We start from the raw sequence: 20,288 nt of genomic DNA on the forward strand, positions 1-20,288 counted from the left end.
GGCCAAGGAGGCAGTGGTCTGGACACACATCAGGCCCCTCTTCGTTCAACCTGAAAGGTAAGAATGCAGGTAAGATCGACACAAATTCCACCAGAAATCAGAAATTCCGAACTAGCCCCTCCCACTTTTGGGGATTTGGGCGTTCGACCCCTTCCGAAGGTCGTAGAAGCTCGAAAATGGTACCAATCGATGCGCAATACCCCACTTGCCAGAAACAAATGCCCTCTCCCACTCTCTACGACCTTCACAAAAAAAGTTATTCAAGAATATCTCCTCGGGTTTTCGGCCATTTGCTACTTCGACCCCTTCCGAAGGTCGGAGGAGCTCGGGGATGGCACCAATCGATCCGCAGGACCAGCATTAGTTCAATAGAAACCACTTTCCAAGTCTCTACGACCTTCAGAAAAAAAGTTATTCAAGAATATCTCCTTCTCCAATGTGCTTTCATCCCTAATCCTAACCCTAACCCTAACCCTAACCCTAACCCTAACCCTAACCCTTACCCTAACCCTTACCCTAACCCTAACCCTAACCCTAACCACTACAAGGGCCCTCGACAAACCCCGAGGGCACCTGTACCTGTACTACCGACTTCCAGACTAACCCCTCCAGACCCAAACACCTCCACCCCTCCCACAGTGAGGGGCAAGAAAGTAGTCTCCTGGGGACCCGAACCGGTCTCCCAGGAGACAGGAGCTATCTTAAAACTATACCCCAAACTCTCCCCTATCGTACCGGCAGTGACTAGACGGAACTCCCTTACAACACGACTACCTCTAAGCTCCAGTACCTCCGACACACCGACTACCATTACAAAACGGACACAGCAAATAGAAGCCCAAATCCATCAATTACCGGACACACACAACAATACCCTAGAACTCCAATCCATATCATTAAACACTCAGAATAACTCAAATGTCTCCACAATTAACCATGACACTATTTCCTCTTCCCCTTCTACACCCACAGGTGTTGCTGGTCCCCGGAATGGCGCAATGGAACAGCGAGGAGCCCCGGTAACCACAACGGGAGGGTCATCAAACATGATGAGCGGGCAATTAAAGGCTAACAATGCCATTGAAACCGTATCTGAGACCTCCCTACCACCACTCCTCCTCGGAAGTCCACCTCCCACCGGTGCCATTCGGGGACCCAGCACACCTTCACTCCCCGACGATAGTCCCGCAGGACCCTCCTCCACCTCCTCCCCATTCAGCTTACCACTATACATTGCCACACCAGGTAATTATCACCCTACATCACACATTGCACGACACACCCGGAAACTCCAGGACTGGTCTTTCAAAGGCCGCAGACCAGTCCTGGTGTTGGGGGATTCAAACATCAACAGAATCCCCCCCCACAAAAACCCAGACTTACAACTTGACAGCTACCCGGGGGCCAACATGTACCACTTTTTAAAGATCTGTGAGAAAACTGTCCCCAACCCCAACACAAAAATAGTGGTCCTCTCCATTGGGATCAATAATAAAGACCAGGACCCCAGGCAGACTTCCTGCAAACAGCTAAAATCCCTTTACAAACAAGCTCAACTTGCCTTCCCTAATGCCGACATCTACTTTCCTATCATAAACTTCTCAGACAATCTCAGCATTAAACAACAATACAATTTGAAATATATTAACAACACAATAGCCACCTACTTCCCGTTTTTAGCAGAGATCCCTCATGACACCTTTTTAACAGAAAAGGACAACATCCATTGGAAGCCGGCTACTGCCCAACTCATTTTCGATTATTGGTGTAAACAGTTAAATTTATAGTACCACCCAAACCCAAACCGGGCACAAACGCCACTTCAAACCCTGTGCCCCATACTGACTCTGTAGTCGACTTGGGGTGGAGCTCTACGGCAAATATACTCAACTTATCCACATTATTTACTCCAACCTTAGATCAGATCCGGTTATTGGAAAGGGGTCTTTCATTCATCCCACGCCCGTTGCAGTTTGACTGGGAGGAATTTCATAGGGACTTACACCAATATAACAGAAGGTTAAAAATCATCAGTCATTTCTATGATAAACCGGACCACATCCAGACACCCTTCATTCACAAGTCTAATTGGGAACCCACCACGGCTCAATCACACATAGCCACAATAAACCTGGTGCAAAAGAACAAACAGGCCCTGCGTTACTACCGGCCCCCAGGGGACGTTGTAGACAACCTCTCGGGGCCGGAACGCAGGGCCTTAGAAGAACTTATCCAAAATCCTAATATCATCATTAAACCGGCGGACAAAGGTTCAAAAATAGTCATCATGGATAGACAGCAATATTTACTGGAGGCAAACAGACAACTCTCAAACACCACACATTATAAACCCATTCTGTCAGACCTACAAGGTCAAACTCAACCACTTCTTCGTAGCATTATACAATCTTTATATGACAATAAAACCATTAACCACAAGCAAAAAATCTACCTGTTTGGCCCCGACCAACCCCGCCCCCGACAGTTCTATCTTTTACCCAAAATCCACAAGGAACCCCCATCATGGACCATTCCCTATGAGGTTCCTCCCGGCAGACCAATAGTCTCAGATTGTAATAGTACATCATATCATATTTCAGAATACATCGAACACTTCCTAGGACCCCTTTCCAATAAACATCCAAGCTACATCAAGGACACTTATCATTTTATAGATACTATCCGGCCCATGGTTGTTCCAAATCAGTCTCATTTATTTACAATAGACATAGACAGTTTGTACACAAATATCAATACACAAATCGGTATCAAGGCTATCATATCCACTTTCAATAACAACCCCGACAACAATAGACCGGACAATGCAATTATTCAACTTCTTACCATCTGCCTCAACAATAACGACTTTTCATTCAATAACAAACAATTCCTGCAAATCCACGGAACAGCCATGGGCCAACGATACGCCCCGTCATACGCTAATATTTACCTGAGCGAGTGGGAGCGAGAGGCATTAGCCAAGTGCACCCATAAACCCCTCACCTACCTCAGATTTTTAGATGACATTTTTGGAATATGGCAACACGACATTTCTTTATTTTCTGATTTCATTGACACATTGAATAGCCACCACCCGTCCATTAAGGTTAAGTACATCATAGATCCATTACAAGTTAATTTTTTAGATACAACTGTTTTTTTTGACCGGTCAAATAATTTGTCATACTCAAAACTACTTACCAAGGTTTACTTTAAAACAACAGACACACACGCCCTTCTTCATAAAACTAGCTACCATCCGAAACATACATTTAAAGGCATTATTAAATCACAAATCATCCGTTTTTATAGAATATCATCCCGTGTAATAGACCTGCATTCTTCCATTTCCATCCTGTTTTTTAGTCTCAGATCTAGGGGCTATTCTAAACGCTTCCTCCGCCAAATCAAGACCAGCACTTTGGCGTCTCTCGCTCCTACTCGTTCCATTCCCCGTATTGCTCCACCCCAGGTCCCGGTACCATTCATATCTACCTTCTCACACAAAATCAAAGGACTACATAACATCATCAAACAGAACTTCATCCATACTCAAACCCTACAGCCGGCTTTCAAAAATCACATCACCATATCAGCGTACAGGAAAAACAAAAACCTCCACAGTTTACTAATACGTTCTAAATATTCAGATAACAAACCACCAACACAAACCCAATACCACACACACTATAAGAACAGAAAATTTATCTCAAACCTTCACAGCAATACAGCATTTCCCACATTAGGCACATTTACACTCCACACCACCAACGTCATTTACATCATTACATGCACCACCTGCAAAAAACATTATATCGGCGAAACAAAACATTCCATACTCACCCGACTAAAACAACACATATATAACATTGGGGAAGGCAAGTTGACCACCCCCCTCATTAACCACTTTCAGCTCCACTCCGTCAATAACCTCATAATTTCCGGTCTGGAATCTGAAGACCATTGGACCATTGGGCAGAGAAAGAGGGCCGAAAAATTATGGATTTTTAAGTTAGGCACAATCACGCCAGCAGGCCTCAACGATAACTAATCATACTCATAGGACACCCACCCGACAATCCGTTCAAATTTCTCGCTCATGTAGTCTTCCTTCTCAGCTCCCCCGTTCGTTTTCCCCCCCCCCTTTTTGGTTTTTCTCCCCTCTATGGCTACCCATGCTGCCTGGGTCCACTCAGGCCCCCCAAGGCACCACTTTAACACACATGCCTCGGGGGGAATCGATCAAGGGTTCTTTGGACCAGGGGCGTCATCTCTGCCACTACGCTACTATTCATTTTACATTTTTGGTTTCATAAATCCCCATTTTCTATTCTATTCACTAATATATGATATTACAGTATTAAATAAAATCACTTTCATAGTTAAAATTAATCCCTAACCGCGTCCACCTAGTCTTTTATTTTACTTTTATTTATTTGTCCTTCCATAAATTATTCAGACAGAATGACGCCCATTATTACTCCAACCCAGGCAGCAACTTTATTTACCCTTTCTCTGTCCCGTGGTCCTTGCAGACGTGCTCTGCCTGGGGATCATACCCTGGTCCCCCGTTAGAGGGAGCGGAGCTCTTCCAACCTTGTCACCACTACTCAACAGATCAATAGGCCAGTGCAAACAAATCATAATCATGAACCCTGAATCCAAACCCAAACCCAACCCTAACCCTAACCCTAACCCTAACCCTAACCCTAACCCTAACCCTAACCCTAACCCTAACCACACCACCCCTTGCCTAAACCTAACCCCGCCCACTTTTCAGATTCGCTCGTTCGACCCCTTCCCAAGGTCCTAGAAGCTCGGCGATGGTACCAATCGATCCGCAGTACCCCATTTAGTAGAGACAGACCCCCTTTCCAAGTCTCTACGACCTTCACAGCAAAAGTTATTCTAGAATATCTCCTCAGCAGGCTATGCTAATGAGGCTGCCTAATTACAATCCCCTTTCTCTCAAATATCTCGGCATAGAAGACACCAAAACTCAAAATTACAGGATATTCACCATCCCAACAGAGAATTCTCCTCAGAAATGTCATTTTATCACATCAAATTCAAAACCCTAAATTCAGGAAAAACCATGACCAAGGTGAACTCACACACAAGACAAGTTCCCCACAGATCAAACAGCTCATTAGACAAATCATGGAGAAATCCAAAATCAGTCGCTTGGAAGAATGACAGTGAAGCATCTCCTTGGGCCGTGCGGTGTATGGGGCACAGGAGCTCTTCTGGGGGCCCAATCATGGGGGGCCAAGGAGGCAGTGGTCTGGACACACATCAGGCCCCTCTTCGTTCAACCTGAAAGGTAAGAATGCAGGTAAGATCGACACAAATTCCACCAGAAATCAGAAATTCCGAACTAGCCCCTCCCACTTTTGGGGATTTGGGCGTTCGACCCCTTCCGAAGGTCGTAGAAGCTCGAAAATGGTACCAATCGATGCGCAATACCCCACTTGCCAGAAACAAATGCCCTCTCCCACTCTCTACGACCTTCACAAAAAAAGTTATTCAAGAATATCTCCTCGGGTTTTCGGCCATTTGCTACTTCGACCCCTTCCGAAGGTCGGAGGAGCTCGGGGATGGCACCAATCGATCCGCAGGACCCACATTAGTTCAATAGAAACCACTTTCCAAGTCTCTACGACCTTCAGAAAAAAAGTTATTCAAGAATATCTCCTTCTCCAATGTGCTTTCATCCCTAATCCTTACCTTAACCCTAGCTGTTTTAGCGACTTTCTTATTCAGAGGTTCTGGACTTCGATTCTATGCCTAGTCAGGTTCCTTAGACCCTTACCCTAACCACACCACCCCTTGCCTAAACCTAACCCCGCCCACTTTTCAGATTCGCTCGTTCGACCCCTTCCCAAGGTCCTAGAAGCTCGGCGATGGTACCAATCGATCCGCAGTACCCCATTTAGTAGAGACAGACCCCCTTTCCAAGTCTCTACGACCTTCACAGCAAAAGTTATTCTAGAATATCTCCTCAGCAGGCTATGCTAATGAGGCTGCCTAATTACAATCCCCTTTCTCTCAAATATCTCGGCATAGAAGACACCAAAACTCAAAATTACAGGATATTCACCATCCCAACAGAGAATTCTCCTCAGAAATGTCATTTTATCACATCAAATTCAAAACCCTAAATTCAGGAAAAACCATGACCAAGGTGAACTCACACACAAGACAAGTTCCCCACAGATCAAACAGCTCATTAGACAAATCATGGAGAAATCCAAAATCAGTCGCTTGGAAGAATGACAGTGAAGCATCTCCTTGGGCCGTGCGGTGTATGGGGCACAGGAGCTCTTCTGGGGGCCCAATCATGGGGGGCCAAGGAGGCAGTGGTCTGGACACACATCAGGCCCCTCTTCGTTCAACCTGAAAGGTAAGAATGCAGGTAAGATCGACACAAATTCCACCAGAAATCAGAAATTCCGAACTAGCCCCTCCCACTTTTGGGGATTTGGGCGTTCGACCCCTTCCGAAGGTCGTAGAAGCTCGAAAATGGTACCAATCGATGCGCAATACCCCACTTGCCAGAAACAAATGCCCTCTCCCACTCTCTACGACCTTCACAAAAAAAGTTATTCAAGAATATCTCCTCGGGTTTTCGGCCATTTGCTACTTCGACCCCTTCCGAAGGTCGGAGGAGCTCGGGGATGGCACCAATCGATCCGCAGGACCCACATTAGTTCAATAGAAACCACTTTCCAAGTCTCTACGACCTTCAGAAAAAAAGTTATTCAAGAATATCTCCTTCTCCAATGTGCTTTCATCCCTAATCCTTACCTTAACCCTAGCTGTTTTAGCGACTTTCTTATTCAGAGGTTCTGGACTTCGATTCTATGCCTAGTCAGGTTCCTTAGACCCTTACCCTAACCACACCACCCCTTGCCTAAACCTAACCCCGCCCACTTTTCAGATTCGCTCGTTCGACCCCTTCCCAAGGTCCTAGAAGCTCGGCGATGGTACCAATCGATCCGCAGTACCCCATTTAGTAGAGACAGACCCCCTTTCCAAGTCTCTACGACCTTCACAGCAAAAGTTATTCTAGAATATCTCCTCAGCAGGCTATGCTAATGAGGCTGCCTAATTACAATCCCCTTTCTCTCAAATATCTCGGCATAGAAGACACCAAAACTCAAAATTACAGGATATTCACCATCCCAACAGAGAATTCTCCTCAGAAATGTCATTTTATCACATCAAATTCAAAACCCTAAATTCAGGAAAAACCATGACCAAGGTGAACTCACACACAAGACAAGTTCCCCACAGATCAAACAGCTCATTAGACAAATCATGGAGAAATCCAAAATCAGTCGCTTGGAAGAATGACAGTGAAGCATCTCCTTGGGCCGTGCGGTGTATGGGGCACAGGAGCTCTTCTGGGGGCCCAATCATGGGGGGCCAAGGAGGCAGTGGTCTGGACACACATCAGGCCCCTCTTCGTTCAACCTGAAAGGTAAGAATGCAGGTAAGATCGACACAAATTCCACCAGAAATCAGAAATTCCGAACTAGCCCCTCCCACTTTTGGGGATTTGGGCGTTCGACCCCTTCCGAAGGTCGTAGAAGCTCGAAAATGGTACCAATCGATGCGCAATACCCCACTTGCCAGAAACAAATGCCCTCTCCCACTCTCTACGACCTTCACAAAAAAAGTTATTCAAGAATATCTCCTCGGGTTTTCGGCCATTTGCTACTTCGACCCCTTCCGAAGGTCGGAGGAGCTCGGGGATGGCACCAATCGATCCGCAGGACCCACATTAGTTCAATAGAAACCACTTTCCAAGTCTCTACGACCTTCAGAAAAAAAGTTATTCAAGAATATCTCCTTCTCCAATGTGCTTTCATCCCTAATCCTTACCTTAACCCTAGCTGTTTTAGCGACTTTCTTATTCAGAGGTTCTGGACTTCGATTCTATGCCTAGTCAGGTTCCTTAGACCCTTACCCTAACCACACCACCCCTTGCCTAAACCTAACCCCGCCCACTTTTCAGATTCGCTCGTTCGACCCCTTCCCAAGGTCCTAGAAGCTCGGCGATGGTACCAATCGATCCGCAGTACCCCATTTAGTAGAGACAGACCCCCTTTCCAAGTCTCTACGACCTTCACAGCAAAAGTTATTCTAGAATATCTCCTCAGCAGGCTATGCTAATGAGGCTGCCTAATTACAATCCCCTTTCTCTCAAATATCTCGGCATAGAAGACACCAAAACTCAAAATTACAGGATATTCACCATCCCAACAGAGAATTCTCCTCAGAAATGTCATTTTATCACATCAAATTCAAAACCCTAAATTCAGGAAAAACCATGACCAAGGTGAACTCACACACAAGACAAGTTCCCCACAGATCAAACAGCTCATTAGACAAATCATGGAGAAATCCAAAATCAGTCGCTTGGAAGAATGACAGTGAAGCATCTCCTTGGGCCGTGCGGTGTATGGGGCACAGGAGCTCTTCTGGGGGCCCAATCATGGGGGGCCAAGGAGGCAGTGGTCTGGACACACATCAGGCCCCTCTTCGTTCAACCTGAAAGGTAAGAATGCAGGTAAGATCGACACAAATTCCACCAGAAATCAGAAATTCCGAACTAGCCCCTCCCACTTTTGGGGATTTGGGCGTTCGACCCCTTCCGAAGGTCGTAGAAGCTCGAAAATGGTACCAATCGATGCGCAATACCCCACTTGCCAGAAACAAATGCCCTCTCCCACTCTCTACGACCTTCACAAAAAAAGTTATTCAAGAATATCTCCTCGGGTTTTCGGCCATTTGCTACTTCGACCCCTTCCGAAGGTCGGAGGAGCTCGGGGATGGCACCAATCGATCCGCAGGACCCACATTAGTTCAATAGAAACCACTTTCCAAGTCTCTACGACCTTCAGAAAAAAAGTTATTCAAGAATATCTCCTTCTCCAATGTGCTTTCATCCCTAATCCTTACCTTAACCCTAGCTGTTTTAGCGACTTTCTTATTCAGAGGTTCTGGACTTCGATTCTATGCCTAGTCAGGTTCCTTAGACCCTTACCCTAACCACACCACCCCTTGCCTAAACCTAACCCCGCCCACTTTTCAGATTCGCTCGTTCGACCCCTTCCCAAGGTCCTAGAAGCTCGGCGATGGTACCAATCGATCCGCAGTACCCCATTTAGTAGAGACAGACCCCCTTTCCAAGTCTCTACGACCTTCACAGCAAAAGTTATTCTAGAATATCTCCTCAGCAGGCTATGCTAATGAGGCTGCCTAATTACAATCCCCTTTCTCTCAAATATCTCGGCATAGAAGACACCAAAACTCAAAATTACAGGATATTCACCATCCCAACAGAGAATTCTCCTCAGAAATGTCATTTTATCACATCAAATTCAAAACCCTAAATTCAGGAAAAACCATGACCAAGGTGAACTCACACACAAGACAAGTTCCCCACAGATCAAACAGCTCATTAGACAAATCATGGAGAAATCCAAAATCAGTCGCTTGGAAGAATGACAGTGAAGCATCTCCTTGGGCCGTGCGGTGTATGGGGCACAGGAGCTCTTCTGGGGGCCCAATCATGGGGGGCCAAGGAGGCAGTGGTCTGGACACACATCAGGCCCCTCTTCGTTCAACCTGAAAGGTAAGAATGCAGGTAAGATCGACACAAATTCCACCAGAAATCAGAAATTCCGAACTAGCCCCTCCCACTTTTGGGGATTTGGGCGTTCGACCCCTTCCGAAGGTCGTAGAAGCTCGAAAATGGTACCAATCGATGCGCAATACCCCACTTGCCAGAAACAAATGCCCTCTCCCACTCTCTACGACCTTCACAAAAAAAGTTATTCAAGAATATCTCCTCGGGTTTTCGGCCATTTGCTACTTCGACCCCTTCCGAAGGTCGGAGGAGCTCGGGGATGGCACCAATCGATCCGCAGGACCCACATTAGTTCAATAGAAACCACTTTCCAAGTCTCTACGACCTTCAGAAAAAAAGTTATTCAAGAATATCTCCTTCTCCAATGTGCTTTCATCCCTAATCCTAACCCTAACCCTAACCCTAACCCTAACCCTAACCCTAACCCTAACCCAAGCCTGAAGAAGATTTATTTCAATCGAAACGTCGCGGCGGGCTTAAAGATTGCAACTATGGATGTGTTATTACAGTATTAACTGATACTTACCTATGTAATTGCCTTACCTGAAAAAAGGAAAATAAGAGGAATTACCTACCCCAACTAGGGATGATTTAATGATGGCAAATGGTCTATTTATAACAACTGCATTGTAGCAGAATTTTTTGAACCACCTATAACTCTAATTTGAGAATATTATACTCACTTGAGAACTACCTAAACTCTAATTTGAGACGATTATACTCACCTGAGAACTAAGACTACCACCTACCGTGTAAAAGGGGATAGCTTCTTTAGAAACCTACCCACACGTAAAGACAACTATATTTAATAGTGTTTGTACAAGGTTATTTTACCAAGTGAGGGGCACCCTATGTTCCAGGAGGGCCCGTGCATAACGTTGGACCGACGGGGTCGGTCCACGGATATTACCGTTCTTACCTAACCCTAACCCTAACCCTAACCCTAACCCGACCCCTTCCGAAGGTCGTAGAAGCTCGAAAATGGTACCAATCGATGCGCAATACCCCACTTGCCAAAAACAAATGCCCTCTCCCAGTCTCTACGACCTTCACAAAAAAAGTTATTCAAGAATATCTCCTCGGGTTTTCGGCCATTTGCTCGTTCGACCCCTTCCGAAGGTCGTAGGAGCTCGGGGATGGCACCAATCGATCCGCAGGACCCACATTAGTTCAATAGAAACCACTTTCCAAGTCTCTACGACCTTCAGAAAAAAAGTTATTCAAGAATATCTCCTTCTCCAATGTGCTTTCATCCCTAACCCTAACCCTAACCCTAACCCTAACCCTAACCCTAACCCTAACCCAAGCCTGAAGAAGATTTATTTCAATCGAAACGTCGCGGCGGGCTTAAAGATTGCAACTATGGATGTGTTATTACAGTATTAACTGATACTTACCTATGTAATTGCCTTACCTGAAAAAAGGAAAATAAGAGGAATTACCTACCCCAACTAGGGATGATTTAATGATGGCAAATGGTCTATTTATAACAACTGCATTGTAGCAGAATTTTTTGAACCACCTATAACTCTAATTTGAGAATATTATACTCACTTGAGAACTACCTAAACTCTAATTTGAGACGATTATACTCACCTGAGAACTAAGACTACCACCTACCGTGTAAAAGGGGATAGCTTCTTTAGAAACCTACCCACACGTAAAGACAACTATATTTAATAGTGTTTGTACAAGGTTATTTTACCAAGTGAGGGGCACCCTATGTTCCAGGAGGGCCCGTGCATAACGTTGGACCGACGGGGTCGGTCCACGGATATTACCGTTCTTACCTAACCCTAACCCTAACCCTAACCCTAACCCGACCCCTTCCGAAGGTCGTAGAAGCTCGAAAATGGTACCAATCGATGCGCAATACCCCACTTGCCAAAAACAAATGCCCTCTCCCAGTCTCTACGACCTTCACAAAAAAAGTTATTCAAGAATATCTCCTCGGGTTTTCGGCCATTTGCTCGTTCGACCCCTTCCGAAGGTCGTAGGAGCTCGGGGATGGCACCAATCGATCCGCAGGACCCACATTAGTTCAATAGAAACCACTTTCCAAGTCTCTACGACCTTCAGAAAAAAAGTTATTCAAGAATATCTCCTTCTCCAATGTGCTTTCATCCCTAATCCTTACCTTAACCCTAGCTGTTTTAGCGACTTTCTTATTCAGAGGTTCTGGACTTCGATTCTATGCCTAGTCAGGTTCCTTAGACCCTTACCCTAACCACACCACCCCTTGCCTAAACCTAACCCCGCCCACTTTTCAGATTCGCTTGTTCGACCCCTTCCCAAGGTCCTAGAAGCTCGGCGATGGTACCAATCGATCCGCAGTACCCCGTTTGGTAGAGACAGACGCCCTTTCCAAGTCTCTACGACCTTCACAGCAAAAGTTATTCAAGAATATCTCCTCAGCAGGCTATGCTAATGAGGCTGCCTAATTACAATCCCGTTTCTCTCAAATATCTCGGCATAGAAGACACCAAAACTCAAAATTAGAGGATATTCACCATCCCAACAGAGAATTCTCCTCAGAAATATCATTTGATCACATCAAATTCAAAACCCTAAATTCAGGAAAAACCATGACCAAGGTGAACTCACACACAAGACAAGTGCCCCACAGATCAAACAGCTCATTAGACAAATCTTGGAGAAATCCAAAATCAGTCGCTTGGAAGAATGACAGTGAAGCATCGCCTTGGGCCGTGCGGTGTATGGGGCACAGGAGCTCTTCTGGGGGCCCAATCATGGGGGGCCAAGGAGCCAGTGGTCTGGACACACATCAGGCCCCTCTTCATTCAGCCTGAAAGGTAAGAATGCAGGTAAGATCCACAGAAATTCCACCAGAAATCAGAAATTCCCAACTAGCCCCTCCCACTTTTGGGGATTTGGGCGTTCGACCCCTTCCGAAGGTCGTAGAAACTCGAAAATGGTACCAATCGATGCGCAATACCCCACTTGCCAGAAACAAATGCCCTCTCCCAGTCTCTACGACCTTCACAAAAAAAGTTATTCAAGAATATCTCCTCGGGTTTTCGGCCATTTGCTACTTCGACCCCTTCCGAAGGTCGTAGGAGCTCGGGGATGGCACCAATCGATCCGCAGGACCCACATTAGTTCAATAGAAACCACTTTCCAAGTCTCTACGACCTTCAGAAAAAAAGTTATTCAAGAATATCTCCTTCTCCAATGTGCTTTTATCCCTAACCCTAGACCATCACCACCTGGTCAAAACAAAAAACAAAAAACCATCATGACCCAACACAAAACCAAGGTTCCAACCAGACTAAACAAAACAGGTCAGTAGGCCAGTGCCATTTAAATCAAAACTTTGAACCCGGAACCCCAAACCTAACCCAAACCTAACCCTAACCTAACATCAGCTTTTCTAAGCCTAACCATGACCCACATCAAAATTCTAACCCTAACCAAATTTTCCCCATACCTAAACCTAACCCCAGCTCTCCCAATCCTAACCATAACCCTTATCATAATTCCAACAGGGAACACTCCGAGGCCACCAATATCCAACTACCCAATGACCCCGACCATAAGCCCATCATAGTACCCTTCATCTCCACTTTTTCACACAGAATTACCGGACTACACACTATTATCAAACAAAACTTCACCTGCACTCAAACTGCACAGCCGGCCTTCCACAACCACACTACTATATCCGCCTACAGAAAAAACAAAAACCTCCATAGTTTACTATTAAAATCAAAATACTCACAAAATAAAGCTTCTACCCCAACACATTATCATACACACTACACAAACAGAAAATTCATTTTAAACCCTCATAGTAAAACAGCATTCCCCACACTAGGTTCCTTTTCACTCAACACCATTAATGTCATCTACATCATCACCTGCACCACCTGTAATAAACACTACATCGGGGAGACAAAACATTCCATCCTCACCGGCCTAAAACAGCATCTGTATAACATTGGGGAAGGCAAACTCACCACCCCATTGATCTCACACTTTCAAAACCACCCAATAACCAGTCTAACCATTTCAGGTCTGGAAGCTCAAGATCATTGGACCACTGGACAGAGGAAACGGGCAGAGAAATTGTGGATTTTTAAACTAAACACAACAATCCCAGCAGGACTGAACGATAAATAAAACATCAATATCCATCATTGCATTTCTCTCCCTTCTGATTGACTTTTGTCAAGCCCCTCCCTTTCTCTGCCCCCCTTGTTCTACTAGATCTGCTGCATCCCTGGACCCCCCGATCACAACGTCAACACCAGCGGCCTCGGGAGGCCTCTAGGGGACTTGAACCCGGGTCCTCCACATGAGAGACCGGGAACTATCCTGGTAGGCCACACACTGTTTCAATATTCAGCCAGAATACAGGTATTTCCAAAAGACCTTCTAGCCACCGCCCCCTAAGGGAACCAATCGTGTGGGACAACAACTTTCCCTCCAAAATTCAATATACTGGAGGGAAACCCTACAAAATGGCCGACCCTCCTAGCCCTATCACAACAGATCCACCCACACACACAACTACTGATTGGTGGTTTGAGCCTTGGGGGAGGGGCACACTTCCCCTCCTCCAACACTTTTTAAACCACCCGAGCTGTCAGTCCTAGTACACATCCTCTGAAGAAGCATCGACCAGTGCGAAACGTCAGGATTTTATATACTACTCAACGGTACTTCAGCTTTGACTCTTTTAATCTTTTTTCTAAAACACTCTGGTTTTAAAGCATCTTGCTTTTTAACTATTTGATGATTTGTTTTTAAATATTAAAGCTATTTTCTTAATTGTCCTGGGGGGCTGCTGCCCAAGGCCTACCTTGCAGTTAGCAAATGGACTCCTATACTTTGGCTTTAAACAGCCGTGCCATGCTTGGTAGCCAAAGCTATTAGCTTTTATAAAACAAAACAACCTGAGTGGCGTGGGCCAAACCTTTTGCTCTGCTCTACAAACAAGCAGATTCCGAAAATCTGCTCCCTGTTCTCACCCTCAAGACTAACTGTTTGGAGACCTCCTAACCCCTTTTTTTCGGAGCTCCACTCTTATGTCACACTAGATTAACCACCGGGAACAGGACACCAGAAGCACCAGCACTTCATCCACCTGGTCCACGGCCCCAACACCATCCCTGGTCCAACCAGCAGGCCCAGTAACAGCAAGCCCAGGTTAACAGGGCCCTCAACAACCACTGGACTTAGGAGACCTCCCTCAACCAGGAATACCAACCAGGCTACAGGCCAAGACACCCGAACCTCCCCCTGCTGGACCACTGCCTTAACACCGCCCCAGCTCCAACCAGGGTACTCGGGAACAAGCCCCCAGCCCAACACACTGGACCAAGGAGACCTCCTACTACGTTACCAGGGTAAGAGCCCCCTCCAGTGACTTTTAAAATGTTTTTTAACAGAGTTAGGCCCGTACCGTCGAGTAGTCTAGGACATAGACCACAGCTCACACACACACACACAAACACAGCCATACAACCCCTGATGGGTATAAACACACATTTTACATCACACTACAGACACTACACGCAGGCCTACAAACACGAACACAACACCCACCAACACTTTGAACCAGGCACCAGACCCAGCTACCCGTGCCACTTCAAAACTCATATTTCAATTAATACAGGCAATACACCACAAACACACAACAGACCACTCTCTCACATCCAACACTTTCCCACCCGGTATGATGCGTCAGGTCACCAGACTGACGGATTTTATTAAGCCAGCCACACCCTCCAACACTACACATCACAAAATCCACAACAATACAGCAAACTGGATGAAAACAAACATGGTTATTTACAAGAACACTATACAAACACCATACATACTCTCGGCCATACACCATACAACATCTTAGCATTCCAAATAGCTACCGGCTGGGCTAGGAAGCGGTACGGCCAGAGACTTAGGAGCGAAACCATAACTGTGGCAGAAGGTTTATTGAACAAACACAATGTACAGAATAACAACAATAAACCCTCTGTAACACCAAAGAGCAGGTTGGAAGGTTCCCTCTCCACCATCCCGGAACTATCCGATGAAGAGGAGTTCCCACCACTACCAGCCAGACGTAAGTCACCCCCTACATTACAACCCCATTCTACCCAACAGCACCGGACACCACTTCTCCCCACCCCCACTCAACGACAGACAGGACCAAACACTCGACCACAACAACCTCAGCGACTCAGACACGACCAACCACTACAGAGGGACAGACAGAAGACCATCCCCTCGCCCCATACCCGGTCCCCTCCACAACCCACACTACCCTACCGACCCATCCCCAAACCACGACATCAACCACCGACTGGCCCACAGACGGACCCGACTCACAATAAGAGCCCTCTGCATCCACAGAGGGCTTCTTTACAACGGACCCTTAGATTAACCCAGCCGAAAAACATAAACACCTCTACCCCTCATTCAGATCTACAAACACAAACCCAACCACTTCTCCGCAATATTATACAACGGCTATATGACAATAAAAACATAACTCACAAGCAAAAAATATATCTCTTTGGCCCGGACAAACCCCGGCCCCGACAATTTTACCTATTACCCAAAATTCATAAATATCCACATTCATGGACTATACCCTATGAAGTTCCCCCCGGCAGACCTATAGTTTCAGATTGTAATAGCACTTCATATAACATCTCAGAATACATCGAACACTTTTTGGGACCCCTTTCCAATAAACACCCCAGTTATATTAAGGACACTTACCACTTTTTAGACATTATCCGACCCATGGTTGTTCCGAAACAGGCATATTTATTTACAATAGATATAGACAGTTTGTACACCAACATCAATACAAAAACCGGTATCAAGTCTATCATCTCCACCTTCAATAACAACCCCGACAACAATAGACCGGACAAAGAAATCATTCAACTTCTGACCCTCTGTCTTAACAGATGCTTTATTTGTTGAGACAGATTCTGATTTTTTCAATTATGTACAAGCGTTATAAACTGTAATATTGTTTTTTTTTGTTAAGACTTCCTTAATTAAGTCTATGATTGGACAACATGTTCGATTTCATGAAACTCATGTATCCTGAACTCTTCCTAAATATAATGATAAGATGTTATAGAGATGTTTGAGACTATAGTCTCAAAAGGGAGGATTGTGATAGCAGATTTTATATTTAGTTAAGTTGAATGAAGGAATGATAAGTATAGATGGAGAATATTATTCTGAGATGTGTTCCTGTGTGTTTTAAGACTGCAACATGTGGGGGTCAGCTTAGGAGACTCAGATGTGTATTCGTTAGAGATTTGTCTGTGCCTCTGCTGAGACAAAAGGTTTTCACACCTAAAGTGTTTTATGGGTCATCCAGCAGAGACGGGGGTCTAAGAGAAACTTGGAGTCTAAGCAGATGCCTGTTGCTATTGTATTATAACTTTCAAAGGGGTCCTCATTCAGATTGAAGGTGACTAAATGTAAGCCTGATTACAACAAAGCAGAGATCTGATTGGATGAACATTCTGCATCTGTGTGAGGAGAGGTTTGACTTGTATAAAAGCATTGTGAGTTCACTGTTCATGGGCTCTTGCTTGGATCTTTGAGTGGTACAAGCAAGTTGCCCCCAGCCGCAGCTGGGTAAGAATTAAACAAATCAGAATTGATAATTGTCATTGCTGTGAAATGTAATTAAATATTCTATTACAATGAACCAGAAGATAATTGTTTGCGTGTTATGTATTACAAATCCCTATACAGAACCCAATTACATAGAACTCAGAATGGGTTACTATGAGCAAAACAATGGGGGGTGGACGACAGTGACATACGGGGGGCGACAAGGTCGTCCCTGTCAACGAAATTAGGACCAGGGAGCCCCATGGAGGAAGGACCGTGCACCTTCCGCCACCTTTAAAAGGAGGCGGATTGATTTCCCCTACCCTAACCCTAACCCTGTCGAAATTGCAGAGAATCCTGGAGTCCATGTGGAGCTTCTGCAGCCCTCGGAGGAAGAAAGTCGCTGCCTGGCCGTCTTCCTGATGGAGTCTGTGTGATGGGTCCAGGTCAGGTCATCAGTGATGTGGACCCCGAGGAACCTGAAGCTGCTGACTCACTCCACCGTGGTCTTGTTGATGGAGAGGGGGGTGTGTTCCAATCCTTGTCTCTTCTTGTAGCTCCTCTGCTGCTGCTACTGCTTTGCTTATGTTACTTACAATATTTGCACCATCTTTACTTCTATTTGACACTCTTTTGAAGAGAAAGCAACTCTTTGCGCACTGGTTTTTGGATGTACAACCGTTTTATTCTTATTATTTCTTATCATAATTATTATAGATAGATAGATAGATAGATAGATAGATAGATAGATGGATTTAGGTCATCCAGTAGCTTATACACTTAACCGACATACATACATAAAACACATATACATAGGTAGAACATTGCAGATACAGGTACATGAATGGGTCTGACCCTATGGTACAGAATGCAATGAGTTGATTGTGTCAGTGTCAAAGTGTATAAAAGTGTTCTTGTGCTGCTGGAGTGTATAGTACAAAACGATATATATATAAATATAAAAACAACAAAATATATATATATAAATATATAAGAATATGTAATGTAAAACCTATTTACTTACAGACAGATTTTCATTTGCCACGTACAATCATCCTGTGTGTCCTACTCTCATCCTGTTGGTTAGCTCACAATGCACATACATTTTTCCATTTTTTATTTCACTTTAAATCCTTTCTTTTGATTCTATTGCCCTTTATAAAGTTCGTTATTGTCATTGCACGCGGACCTGCCTGCGTCTACCGCTCAAGTCCACAAGGTGGCGGTCATGCGCCTACAAGCTTCTTTGCCAATAGAAGAAGGATCATGTTTACATCCCCTGACACTGTCATCAGCTCTGATCACCACAACTCTCCTCACATCTTTGTGTGTGTCAGCACTTTTTCACCAGAGATCTTTGTTTATGTTTCTTCATGTTTGTGTCCCGTGTTAGAAGCCGGCCCACCCCCCCCAACCCCCACCCCCAACTCACTCAGTGAGTCAGTGGAGGATCCTCTGCTGTTCACACTTCTCCTGGATTCAGACTTTATACAGGAGCTCAGGAGGAGGAGGAGAAGTTTCGCTCTTTGTGTTCACACATGATCCTCCAGAGAAGATATTGAGTATCTGCAGAGACCAGTTAATGTCTGAAAGCAGCTTGAATGACACAGTTGTGAGTGTGTCCTCATATTTAAAAGATAAAATGGTGACATTACAGCTCTGCCTCTGCTCTGATTGGACGAAGAGCAGGGATAGAATCTGCACCTGCATTTAATTTGGGGTTTGTTGGCTCCACAGCAGCCACACATGGAGTGTGTGGGCTGTTGAGCACAAAATGTCCTTGAAGAGATTAAGTTTTATTACTTTTGCTTTATGGTGACATCACATAGTTTCTCCTAATGTCACTCTACATGTTACAGTGTCAACAATGTGCTTTATCTTTGATCCACTGTTTTTTGATCATCTAAACATTTGATTCTCCTTTATGACAGCCTCCCAGGGTTTTCATCATCAGTTTAGTGAAGTAATTTTAACATCCTTTCTACTTCGGTAGAAAGGATGTGGTCACCCTGAAGTTAAGTTAAAGTGTTTCTGTTCCTAACCCTAAATATCATTTTACTTTGAGCTGTGGTTCAGTCCAGACCAGTGACGCTCTCTTTCTCTTCCACACTTTTCTTCTTTATTAAAACATTGAGTATTCCATCCCACTCTCCACATATCACACTTGTACCTCTCTTGAAATTTTGTCTGGGTCTTTTACATTCTGATATACCTATATATGTTGAACTATCATATTTAAACTTTAGATGGTTGATGGAATATGTGATGGGAGGCTGAAAAAAAGAGGAATGCAGCAGTTACTGCGATGTGTTGTAACTACAGTTAGGCAGTTTGTTTGGCTCAGTGATGACAGTGAGGTTTCAGGCCTGAATGAAACAGCATCCAGAAAGAGCACTACAATTGTTCACAACCATTTTGTTGAGACAGTGGAGCCTATCTGACCGTATCTCTTTCTCCGTCCATCTTTTTTGTAGCTCTAAATGTAAAATGTATTTTTTTTCAATGCAGACATTTGGACTTTGCATTCTGGTGTGACTTAAATCAGATGGCACAGTTTTTTTTATCAATAAAAGATGTATCGGTTGCATGACTAAAAAAACATTTCTAATAATGATAAATGTATCTATCAAGGAGGAGAAAGTAAAAACTGTGTCTCACTCTGAAATGTGTGTTCACACATGATTCTCCAGAGAAAATAGAGCATCTGCAGAGTTCAGTGTCTGAAAGCAGCTAGACCAAGTTTTCAACAGACCCAGTTACACAGCTGCCTCTCTAGTTAACGAAGTTCCCTCTGGAACACTGAGAAGATCTGCAGCAAACCAGTTCCCTACAACAGCCCAAAGAAAATCTGGGATTTAGTTTTTGCAAACCAAGAGAAAGTCGCACAGTTGAAGTAAAATAATCGTTTGAGCTCAAATCTAAAGTCCAAAGACATTTTTAAATATACACGCAGGCTTATCTGAGTGGGACCAGCACATCATTGGCTACACAACCCTGCATGGGTACATTCAGTTAAGCA

At 44.7% G+C, this 20,288-nt stretch overlaps 1 protein-coding gene across 1 annotated transcript; it reads left to right on the forward strand.

The window, feature by feature from the left end:
• The first annotated feature begins 1,074 nt into the window (after window positions 1-1,074).
• On the forward strand, window positions 1,075-16,067 carry LOC128441814 (uncharacterized). The gene is made up of 4 exons (XM_053423918.1): window positions 1,075-1,245; window positions 13,886-13,996; window positions 14,745-15,027; window positions 15,676-16,067. Exons 1-4 carry the CDS (start codon window positions 1,075-1,077, stop codon window positions 16,065-16,067), a joined length of 957 nt encoding a protein of 318 aa, XP_053279893.1.
• Window positions 16,068-20,288: the final 4,221 nt, after the last annotated feature.

This window comes from Pleuronectes platessa, chromosome 6 (assembly GCF_947347685.1).
Source record: "Pleuronectes platessa chromosome 6, fPlePla1.1, whole genome shotgun sequence".
NCBI lineage: Eukaryota > Metazoa > Chordata > Actinopteri > Pleuronectiformes > Pleuronectidae > Pleuronectes > Pleuronectes platessa.